Raw genomic sequence first — 11,898 nt, 5'->3', positions numbered from 1 at the left:
GGGCCTTTGTTCCGTCTGAGCCCGAGTGTCCTCGTCCTCACAATGGCTGCGACCTGTCAGAGACGATCTGGTCATCCACTGAGAGCCGGGCCCATATCGCTCCGCAGCGCAGAGCACGCTTGAAGGAACAAGTGTGTTAATGTGGCGCAGTCTCTTATGTAAGTCCAAAACCAAACGCGAAATAAAAACCTGCACAACAACAACATGCATACAGAGACTCAAACACAATTTTTTGATGAACAGTAATTTTATTTCTCTACTTTATCTGGTTATAATTCACTTATCTTCCTTGTATCTTAGATATTGTGTGTTACATAAGGCCTCAGTTATATAAAAGCAAAGTAGCAAACACGGTGGCTGCAAGTACAATTTACAGCAAAGAAATCTTACACAATTTTACAATTCCATCATTGATAGACTGAGTCAATTAAAGCTCCTTAATAGACAATGTAAATGCTGTCATTGTACCACGCAGAGGACGTGTGAACGTGTGAGAGCTCAACAATGTTCTGACTGTGACTTCATTTTTAGATCTGCTGCCAAACAAACAGTAGACAGTAGAGCCGAGAACACATCAACTATTCAGGTTTTTTAAAATGTATTATCATGAATTATCTATAAGCACAGGCCTTTTGGACTCGACACGTCACAAATCTAGGATCGTCTAGGATTGTATTCACGCTTCAGTCCGCGACGGATTCTGTTTCTGGTCCATGTTCTGATGGTCAAATTGTCAGTTCTTCTTGCCCAGCAGCCTTGATTGGAGTTCTGCTTAGAGTCACTTTGAGACCAGAGGTACCTGGGAAATCCGTGTGCTCCACTGTCAACAACTGACCCACAAAATGCTGAAACAAATCGAGGAAAGAGAGAAGTTATTGTGTTCACAAAATGGTCAGAAGAAAACAAAACATTCTATTTGCCATTGTGTCGGGTCTAGTCTTCTACTTCTTTTAAGATATTTATTTTATTTCTGTCTATTCACTTATTGGGGTGGAGTTATATTACAGTCACTTGGCCACTAAAAGCAGCATTGTGACCCTATTTCGGAATCCCCAACCACCAGTTGAGAGCCACATAGTTAGACTTTTATCTTGACCTTTTAAGTATATATTTTATTGAGTTTTGTTTTGATTGTTTAAGCGCTTTGTGACCCTGGTCTGGAATAAACTCTACAAATATAATTTACTTACTTACTCACTTTTGGTCTACATTCTATCTATTAATGACAACTGAGCAAAAGGTAGCTAAACTTTATTTTTATACATTATTAACCCTTGTTTTATCTCACAGTCAACACAAGGGTTAAAAAACGAAAAAGTGAATTAAACATATAGTATTATATCACTTATAGCAATGCTTATGTTCGACTGCAGTTCTTTGTGAAGAAGACTGAGTCGTGACTCACTCCCAGTAATTCCACTTCAGCATAACTTTATGAAAATAGCCACACGTGCCTGACATCTGAGCAACTGCAAGAAGACAGAGTCTATTAGAGACACAGTCTGGTCTTATGCTAACACTATGCAGATACTCTGTGTCTTCCGTCTAGCAAACTGAGTTTACATCTCAAACTCGACGGAAACATCTTTAAATTCCTGCTGCTTTTCTTGTGGATACATTTAGAATTTCAAAATATAATTTGTGTCTCTGCGGTGATAGTGTGGGTCACACAAAAGTCAGGCATTGGCCACTGCAGTTGTTAGATTAGGAATTTGACACTTGCTTTCTAATAGATCATAAAGCTCTGCTTACAAAAGTATCTTCTGAGAAATAAGAGTGTTTTAAAATAGACCTTGGGGGGACGCTTGACAAGATCCTCATGTTTATGTTTGATGGCGGATCTTGTTGTTTCTCTCTGTGCTTTTATTTCCTATATAGAAGAAAATGAAGTTATTTCAAGAATGAAAAAGGGGATTAATAAAACTGTTTTCGTATTCTGAACCTTCAGGAGCTCATAGTTAGAAGCTTTAGCAACATAGTGATCCCAGGACTCGGCCATCAGCTCGTATTGCATCCAGTACGTCTTGATCTGTTGGACAGAAAAACATTAAACCTTCTTTACATTAGTAACAGTTACATTGGTTCTTAAAACGTTTTTGGTTTTAGTTACTATTGAATTTTTTAAAGATGCGTCTGCTATGGTGGACATCGGATGAGATCAAAATCCCACTTTTAAAATCCCCACAAATATAACTTTTTGCTCTGAAAATGTTTGGAATACATAGATACAATAATACAGTAATGTTACTTTAACAGTGCTGGGTTTGGAGAAAAAAATACTTCTTGAAATAATAGTTTAAAAAAAGTTTACATGGTAAACATGTAATGTTTCTTGAATGCAGGAATATGTCAATGATTAATGTACGCTAGGGTAATGTTCTTATGCTTGTATAATGAATAATAGAACAGTTATAAAATAGCCAAAGTAAGTATACTGTAGATTCTGAAGTAAAGTAGCTGATTGTATTTTCATGGGTATCGAAGTGGTAATGCTCAGCTCCTCATGATTGTTCCAAGTTTGTTTACTGGAGCTTAACAGACTGTCAAGTCTCAACAAACCTGAAAGGCACTACTGAAACAATCATGACAAACATTCTGACCCACTGATCCTGGTGAGAAATTCACTGAGAGATGTTTCAACATTGTACACTACAAGTGAGCACCTCCTGGCAGATCAGCTCTTCCTCCTTGATGTCTTCTTCGTTCAGCAGCTCAAGTATGGAACGTTGTTCGGCTGCGACCTTCCTAGCCGTGTCCTCGCTGATGGAGCACAAGTTTTTGAGCGCCTGTTCGTCCGGTGAGACGGGTCGCATTCCCTCCACCTTTAATTCCTCTTGAATCTCTTTCCAAATCTCGCCGACCTGGAGTGTAAAGCGACATACTGTTTCAATGTTACATCTGTCAGATGTATCATTGACCTTTACTTGTGATACTTAAATTGTTAAATATTCCTATTAAAAGTAGTCCTAATCCCATGAGTTTATGTCTTGCCCACACCTGCTAAAATGTTATTTATTATGTCTGTTTTTTTTTTTATATACTTTCCAATTGCCAGAGTAAACATTACTTTTTGTAAACGATAACAAGCCCTTCGTCTTTAAGTTTCTGATTGTATCACCTTGAAATCCAGATATCGTTTTATAATAGCCAGTGTAATGTGGTCTTTTGTTGACAATCCTGGGAGATCGTCAAAACCTGTCAAAATAACAAAGATTATAACGTTTTAAAGTTTGTTAAACAGATTGAGCACGATTATAAATCAGTGGTGATTGCATTTATTAATTGTCCTACCCAGTTTGCAGAAGATAAAGTAGATTTTGCAGCGGAGGTTCTCAGAGATCTCCAACACTGCAACACTTGGAACACGGGAAGGAACCAACACATTAGATTCCCCCTTGTGGTGGCCGGTGAGCAGAGGCTTTTTTACGTCTTAATGTCCAGGGTTAGAAAACGAAGAGAAGATATTCAGCAAAATGAAGTGACACTTACTACCGACACAGTTAGAATTGAAAACTATTTATACAAAAGTTGAGATAAAAGGATTCTTAAATGATATGATAGTTTTTTTGTTGTACAGATGCACCTTTTATTCCTCCATGTCGGGTGCGTCTGATCCCCAGTCCAGCCTCCTCCTCTTTCCATAGTTGCAGCAGAAGTCTGGGAGCCGTCTGACCATCGTATGTCCAGTCCAGAATGTAGGAAATGGTGTTGGGGTTGTCACATAGTTCCAGCAGGATTGCGAGTACAATGCCACGCACACATTTGGGACATGTCTGAGAGGATTGAAAACATTTGATCAGAAATGTATTCAGTCAGTCCATGCATCTATCTGTCCATTATTTCATCCAACTATCCTATAATTAATCATCTGCACCGCGTGGATGTATAATAAGAAGATGCTTTGACAGGAAGCTACCTACCATAAGTAAGGTGAGCAGATGGAAGATGCCATCCTTGGCCAAAAAGTAGTCTTCTGTGCTGTAGCAGCTGACAACGCACGACCTGCAGAGATATGAACATTCTACCTGCTATATACTATATGTACTTCATGTTCGTAGTGAAACAGTACTATCATTCGTTTAATAGACTCAGGATAACATTCAAGACTGTAAAGTAGTTTCCCTACACTCACCATAAACAGTCGAGGGTGGCGAGGAGAAGCTTGTTGTGACCCAGGCCGCTGTAGAATTTATCAGAACCTTTTTTCAGATAGTGAATGACCATCTGGACACCCGCGGACCCGAACAGCTCCTGTGATGAAAGAATGAAAGAAAGAACTGATACGAAGCCTGGAAACTTAAAAACAGAGATGATAGAAGATCTATTTACGATCTTTAAAATAAATATATTTATATTATATTAGTTCAAGTTTTACAGTGTTGCCTTGTAGGAAAGACATTGTAATCTATAAGGACCACATGATGAACAGTTTTGTTCGGATGAAGGGAGATCAGGTGAGATTCTGACCCATTTTTATAAATAGATAAGATAGATAGGTAGGACTCCTGGTGCCTGGTGTCCAAGTCTGTTCTTCCAAAGCTCCTGAAGGAATATTTAGTGAATTAACAAACCAATAGTGTTTTATTCTCTTCTCACAGACACATCTACAGACCTGTTGGGGAAACCATTACCACTTAAAATCTCCCAAACCTTTTTGTGCATGTCGGCCTCACACAGCGAGGACAGTATCAGCTGGATGTCAGACTTTATCTTTGTGGTAACAGCATCCTCTTCTGTAATACCCACCTCCATCTGCATCAATATACCTAAAGACAATCATAGATCAACAATCTAATCCAATGATGTCTTTGCACCGCAGACGTGTGTTCAATTACCTGTCAACTGATTGATGATCCCTTGGTCACACAGATCCTGGTTGACGGAAATCTCTCCCACGGCCGTGACTGACCTCAACACTCGGGCACAGTGATGGATCAAAGCCTTGGTGCTGCTATTTTCTCCTTGTACAGCATCATCTGGACCAAACATAGAATCTGTTTTTTTAAAAAGGTCCCTGGAACTAGCACCAACAGTGTCGATCGTGGTTAATGATGATCTTAAAACTGGATGGGATGGAAATGGATTTAATTAGCCTTATTTGGTAAGGAAGAGGGTCTTATGGAAGCTCGAGCATATTTGTTTCAGGCTCCCCCATAAACAATCTCAGGCCCTGCTGCCTCTGGATGTTCTTTTGTTTACAAAACAATAAAAAGCTATTTTTTGGGGGGCCTTCTCCTACTGGGAAATTCAAAAAGTACTCTCTCGTTACTTCAGCCATGATAAGCACGAATAAAAAGGCCGTCCACCATCCACTGGTGTAAAGAAGTTAGTGGTGGTCAAGAAGCAAATGGTGAGTTCATGAAAAAGCAAAGTTGAAATAGTAGAGTTGAACTTGACAGGAAGTTTAAATGCAATATTTTCCATCTTGGATTCTTAATCTTCACTATCAGTTTAACTCTTACTGAAAGTCTCTTCTTTCAGTAAGACTATTCATAGGTAATCATATCAACGTGAATATATTTTTTTTATCATTGCAGCAAACCATGTGGTGGTGGGGGGGGGGGGGTACATAACATGAATTGGAAGGTTAGATTTGTCCCCAGTCACATGAGTTTAACAGATGTGGTCTAGAAGGTTACTCGGTGAATAGCCTCAATAAAATCAAAAACAGCTGAGTAGAGAGATCTACTTCATGATTGTTAAAAATAAACCAATTATTACAAATTAAAAAAATGTTACATTTTGATGCTTTAATTGTCACCTTGACAGATACACCAATCCAGCAGCTTCAGCAGGCGTGAGTTGGCCTGACAGGCCACGTATTCATCGATCATCAGAGGAGCAATGGACTCCAGAGTGACCAGGGCCTGGAGCTGAAGTTCATCTTGTTGTTTGGGGTTCCATTGACGCAGACCATCAACTTGTTCAAGCGGGCGGTACAGGAGGGTCAGCAGTGCTTGAACCACTTGTTCCTCTTTATAAAGCTTTGATTAGAAAGACACTATTAGAAATGCGACACGTTTTATTGAGTCAAACAAAACCCAGAGCTGACCTTACGAGCCGCTGAGTCGTTTGACATTAGAACCAACAGGTTAAGAAGCATCTTCTTCATACTGAAGTCTTCTTTGCTGCTTGTCAGCGTGAGGTTCTGGACAAAAGGGTTTTGACTTTTCACTTTGAAAAAAGACAACAAGAAGACACGTGAGTTTGAAGAAAGGATCAGTTAGTAAAAAGTGTGTCCTTACACTCTGGAAATGTAGCAACAGCAATGAGGTGTTTCGCAAACATGCTCTCCTAAAAATAAAGTCTTCTGTCATTACAGGATTATTTAACCTTCAGTAAGATTTTGTTTGTTTCTCTTACAACAAGGAGAGAGTTGTTTTTTCCAGCGATGATTGTCGTGATGACGAGCAGGTCATTTCTTAGCCTGAGGTCATATTGGCGGGAGCTGAGCAACTGGTGGAAAAACGCCTCTTTAAGGGATCTGAAAAGTACATTAAAACCACAAAATCTATATTTGGCAAACTGGCTGTAACAGGAAGAAACATGATTTCAATGTTGTCGTTTCATTCTCTGCCACAATATCCAAATGAATCTGGTATAATATTGGGCCAAACATTCAGAAGGCCATAATAAATGACTTTGCCGGATTTGGCCCCTGGACCTTGACACATGTGGTCTACCGACCAACCCCCGACCAACATTGCTTATTGTTTTCTATTTTGAGCTATAATGTGTACATCGCAAACATACGTGAGGCACTCGATGCTGCTGAGCTGGTCAGTGACTTCGTCTTTGCTTCCCTTTTCCACCAGGTTCCAGAGGATTTCCGAAGAACGAAACAGGATCTGGCCGGTCGGGTCACTCTCATTCATGTACAGGCAGATGGTCTCGGCCCCATGTGCACTCAGCATGGAAGCACAATTTCGATCTATGATTAAAGAGACATTAGTGATAGTTAAAACAGGCCTTTGACAGAATGACATCAACTGAAGAGCCCTTAAAACCCTTGCATTGATTTGGCTCAGCAATAATATGAGTTTAGCTAATGGAGAGGGTCATTTGATTGACTGATTGAGAGACCCCCTTACCCGCCTGCCCCCCCCTACCCAACAATACTGACCAGAGGAGATGGAGAGAAGATCCAGAAGATGCAGTAGAGTCATCTTGACGGCGGGCTCGTTGTCCAGGGTGTGAAGAGACAGAAGAAGTGTCTTGGCAAGGTCGCTGTGCTCTATAAGCTGCAGTATGTATCCTGGAGATGTTGGTACGAGCCCTGAAGGGGTGTGCAAACATGTGTATTGAGAAATATAGACCAGGATAAAATAGAGATAAGACGAAGAGGGTAAAGATAGTCAGAAACAATGAAGGAATAGAACTATTCTTAAGTTGAATTGCGTTCTTTTTCAAACCCCTGTTCGAGTAAAATGAATGAAACGTGAGGAGCTTACATCTCCTAATGTTGTCTCTTGTGTGCCTCTCTTAGTGATCCTGGACCCCACAAATTAAAAGTAAGATTGCTGACATTTATTTGATCGCTTTTCAACAAAAACAAATCTGTGGAATATACAGTCATATAAGACTTTTCAGTCATAGACTGTTTGACACCATTTGATGGTGATATATGAATCAAAATCAACTCACTGACCCACTGTTCTGAATACAGGGGTTTTGCACTTAAACTGCAGATCGCTCACAACGCTTAGAAGACACCCCTGTCGACGGTTTACAGCAGAATTCTCTCTATATTTAGGGTCAGACATGTTGATATCATTGGCTATAATTACTGATTCCTGTGAAAAGGCATGACAAGTAGATACGATTTTAAAAGGCTAATTTGTTAAAAAAGTAAAGTGAAGACCATTCATGCACAGAGAGCCATGAGAGAGCCTCACTTCGAGAAAGTCTAGAAAAGCAGTTGCAAGAGTTGGGAGTCCAAGGCTTTGTCTTGGAGCGAAGGTCCATACCAGGAAGTTGTTGTTTGGGAGGCACGAAGCTGAAGTACGATTTCACCGTTTCAACTAACTGCTGCTTTACATTGGAGTCTGGTACCTTCATGAGAGATCCTGTTGACACAGACACACTGTCAAGGAAGTTTCATATAGATGACGTACAGACACATGTTGTTATGTGTGAATAATGTTCTATTACAGTAAAGTGGTGCAAAAGAAATGTTTCTTTCCCCGGGGAATGACAAAATGTTACGCTAGCCTGTTTCAAAAGCTAAAGGTTGAGGATGAAGAAGCCTCTGACCTTTGCCTGATGTACACTTTCATTACATCTCTGCTGTTTGGTTTTGGTCAAGAGTGGAGCGTTCGGTGAGCTTAGAGAGATTATGCACTTCAGGTAATTTGTGAAGGACTCCCCTGGGGGAGAGGGAATGGGCTTGGGTTGTAGGGGCAGAGCATTTAAGTGATGAACGTGATGATTGCTGAACGGTAATTTAATCATCCTATTTTTGTATTTATTTCACTTATCCAGGCATCACATGGGCAGGTATTCCACCATTTACCTATTTTCCCCAAGGGATCAATATAGATCAATCCATCTATCTATAAAATCTAATTTGGATTCATACATTTGTGTATTTCAGTGTGTGATTACCCATATTAGAGAAGAATTGTATGCCATCCAGGCTATAATTCGGCTCGTCCGACGACTTCTCCTTCAGGAAGGCAAGTCTGAGATGATAGTTCAGTATTAGAAAACAACACTCATCACTTGATCAGGTACTTATAACAGTATTAGTTCTTTTTACCTGCCGATTTTGAGAATATCACACAAAAATGGTGCATATTCAGGATGGTCACCAACTTTATCGCTGCAGATTAAAAATATCTTTCCAAAATCTGCCAATTCCTTCAGCAGCTTTAAACCGGTTAAGAAAAGAAAAGTTTGTGCGTATGGAACATTGCAGAGAACAAGATGTTGGAGGCGATAAAGCTAGTCTATTTTAGAACAAGCAAACTGATGACAGGCAGGAGATGGTCTCTAAATTAGACTCTTGGGAAACATGTTCGGCTCCGTCTAGTTGCATGGGAGCAAATCTGTTTCCACCCTATTACCAGGGGATTGTAATGAGGCAAATTTGTCAGAATGCAGACGTAATATCTAAAATTAGCAATGACAACAACCCTAAAGCATCTGGTCCCACACATAGAAAAAACGAATACAGAGAGCAGCTGTGTCTGAAATCTAACCCAACCCCAAACACAAGCCTATAAGGGATTCATGTTGGATCACATAAATGGACGTCAAACATCAGGATATAGATTCTATACATTAGAAATGGACTTTAAAATCTTCATCAGACTAAAAAGGGATACAAATCCATTTTGACTGGTCTTCACAATCCTCTTCAGTAGAAATATGTGACGCTCCTTCAAGTTTGTCTAAAAGGGACAAGGAAGATAAAGGTTTTCACCAAATCTGTAAGAGAGTTATACTTCATACTTACTGTGAGAGGGTCTCCGAGAAGACTAATCAGCTTCCTCAGGTCAGCATTTTTACTACTCCCCTGATGAGAAGAAAATAAAGTGATTTTGAATTTCAGTATTTAGTAAACTACTCCTTGTTTAGTTTTATTATCTCAGCGTTTTCCTTTTAATACAATCTTATCTTCAGTCTTAACACAATATAGTATTGCAACCCCAATTAAATGCTTAGGATATGTTTGTACCGGGGTACTTATTTAGGCAATAACTCAAATTTGAGGTCAAATCATGTATTTATTCCTGTGACAAAAAATAAAAATCATTTTTGTTTTTGTGTTCTATTTGTTCTTATATTTAAACTAGCAGGAAATAATAATAATGTTGAAGCACATTATTATTGTATTATTATGGTATCAGTGCATTATATTGGAGGAAAGGAAATGTGAAATGAAAAAAAAAAAAAAATTGAATTCGTTTATAATTACCTCCTGCAGGCGTTGTGTCTTGTCCGAAGGTACTGGGTTTAAAAGAGGGAATTCCTGTTTCCGCTTTTTGGAATCCATCCTATTTACGGAGCTCTTGCCGTGAACCTGTGATGCGAGCTAAAGAGTAAATATCCAGCAGTTGTGAATTAAAAAAACAAGCTGAAGCCAACAGGAAGAGTGTCAGGGTGTTTTTGAACTGACAACTGCGACCAAAATCTCATATCACAGGCGCATACTAAGTATTTTTCCTCCGTGTTTCTCTCAGACGTGCGGTGACGACAGCGTACTACGGTTGCCATGGTTACTCTCTGAGGCGGTTCTCTCTTCAGGTTAATTCGGGAGAGACTTTAAGGCTTGTGTGCATGTACCGCCACCTATCGTAAGGGAGTCATTTGACATGTCTCGATTGAGTTTAATGAGCCATAAGAACGATAAATAAATAAGAATAACGTTTGTTCTTTGTCATAATCTTTCCTAGCTTGTCGCTGTCAGCTCGAGGATTTATTTAATGCTATTTTCTGTATCATTTTACCAGCTGCGTTTCAATATATATTGAATCTGAAAACAGAAGGATGATAATAATCTCTAGTTAACAGGTTAAAATGGTTTGCATAGATCAGTCAAATACATGACATGTTACGGGAGGTTTGGAAATTCTAAATTACAATCTAATAATTGTCCATTGGTTATACAGTCGAAGAAAAAAAAACCTTTATTTTAACATTAAAAAGCTGTTCTGTCTGCCTTTTTTCTTGTTGATGGCATGCTAACCTGCATCTGTGTGTCCATTTGAGACCTGTTTATACGATAAAACTTGTTTTTTTTTTTTTAAAAACAACTATGCCTGCTCGAATCAAAATCATGATCTATTATACTCCACAAGGAAAACCATGTCATCACATCTTTGCATTATCTGCATGACAGAAGAAAACAATGAGTCTTTGTAAAGTCATACAATAATACCTTTTATTTAACAATAAAGCAAAAAATCAAATTGTCATCTTCATACATACAATAATACCTTTTATTTAACAATAAAGCAAAAATCAAATTGTCATCTTCATACATACAATAATACCTTTTATTTAACAATAAAGCAAAAATCAAATTGTCATCTTCATACATACAATAATACCTTCTATTTAACAATAAAGCAAAAATCAAATTGTCATCTTCATACATACAATAATACCTTTTATTTAATAATAAAGCAAAAATCAAATTGTCATCTTCATACATACAATAATACTTTTTATTAACAATAAAGCAAAAATCAAATTGTCATCTTCATACATACAATAATACTTTTTATTAACAATAAAGCAAAAATCAAATTGTCATCTTCATAGTTCTCCTTGGTCTCTTTTCAACCTACACTTTTCAGAATCAGAACCTTTTATCAGCTGTGTGGTAAATACAACATAGATTTTTGTTGTGTTGGCACTGTGGCAGTACAAAATAAAATAAGATAAATAAGATAACGAGCAAAATAAGCAATAGAAAAACAGAACCTAGCACCAAGGGAGCCTGTTGTCTTTAGTCTCTTCAAGTCCCTTTGTGTCCTCTCAGTTGAACATCTCAATAAACCCCAAAATTCAATATGTCATTCAGTTCTTTACTGACCCTTTTTTTTTTATTAGAGAATAGAGATTCTCTGAATCCCTGGAGGATGAAAGAGGAAGAAGTGTCCACACTTTTCTGCTATTTATTCATTCTTACGTTGAAACAAACCCAAGGTGGATCACTGAAACCATCAACCCCCACTTGTAACTACTTTGTAAATGTACTTATTAAGAGCTTATACGTTTGCATTAAAAATGTTCATTAGTTTGTCTTGCCATTGATGTAGACTACATTTGGATCACAATGATATCCAGTTTAATATAACTGATCTGGGATGAGTAAATATTACAATATATTCTCAAGTATAAACTAATGAACTTAAAACGAGCAATTATTGTTTAACTTAAATCAGTAAA

General features: G+C 38.3%; 1 protein-coding gene across 3 annotated transcripts; it reads right to left on the bottom strand.

The window, feature by feature from the left end:
* Window positions 1-261: 261 nt before the first annotated feature.
* cfap69 (cilia and flagella associated protein 69) lies at window positions 262-10,773 on the bottom strand. 3 transcript variants are annotated; one of them, XM_087785830.1, is made up of 24 exons: window positions 10,691-10,773; window positions 9,920-10,024; window positions 9,458-9,517; window positions 9,327-9,392; window positions 8,759-8,868; window positions 8,605-8,681; window positions 7,896-8,066; window positions 7,124-7,276; window positions 6,754-6,931; window positions 6,364-6,484; window positions 6,246-6,294; window positions 6,053-6,174; window positions 5,762-5,984; window positions 4,836-4,976; window positions 4,651-4,766; window positions 4,133-4,251; window positions 3,921-4,002; window positions 3,584-3,773; window positions 3,292-3,429; window positions 3,119-3,195; window positions 2,664-2,861; window positions 1,943-2,029; window positions 1,793-1,870; window positions 262-845 (listed from the first exon to the last, which is right to left on the bottom strand). In XM_087785830.1, exons 1-24 carry the CDS (start codon window positions 10,706-10,708, stop codon window positions 726-728), a joined length of 2,799 nt encoding a protein of 932 aa, XP_087641956.1. In that variant the 5' UTR covers window positions 10,709-10,773; the 3' UTR covers window positions 262-725. The 3 variants fall into 3 exon arrangements, with proteins under 3 accessions (XP_087641956.1, XP_087641957.1, XP_087641958.1); XM_087785831.1 differs by having other exon boundaries at window positions 7,968-8,066; XM_087785832.1 differs by lacking the exons at window positions 8,759-8,868; window positions 9,327-9,392; window positions 9,920-10,024; window positions 10,691-10,773 and having other exon boundaries at window positions 9,458-9,488.
* Between the last annotated feature and the right edge of the window lie 1,125 nt (window positions 10,774-11,898).

Source organism: Callionymus lyra, chromosome 3, assembly GCF_982586985.1.
Source record: "Callionymus lyra chromosome 3, fCalLyr1.hap1.1, whole genome shotgun sequence".
Taxonomy (NCBI): Eukaryota; Metazoa; Chordata; class Actinopteri; order Syngnathiformes; family Callionymidae; genus Callionymus; species Callionymus lyra.
This window is presented reverse-complemented; position numbering and strand designations above follow the sequence as displayed.

Excerpts from the sequence above, each read along its gene's own strand:
- cfap69 (XM_087785830.1), bottom strand. Across the intron at positions 8,869-9,326 it reads AGACCAGTCAAAATGGATTT|CTGCTGAAGGAATTGGCAGA; the intron begins GTATCCCTTTTT and ends ACCGGTTTAAAG. Across the intron at positions 3,774-3,920 it reads ATCTGCTCACCTTACTTATG|ACATGTCCCAAATGTGTGCG; the intron begins GTAGGTAGCTTC and ends CAATCCTCTCAG.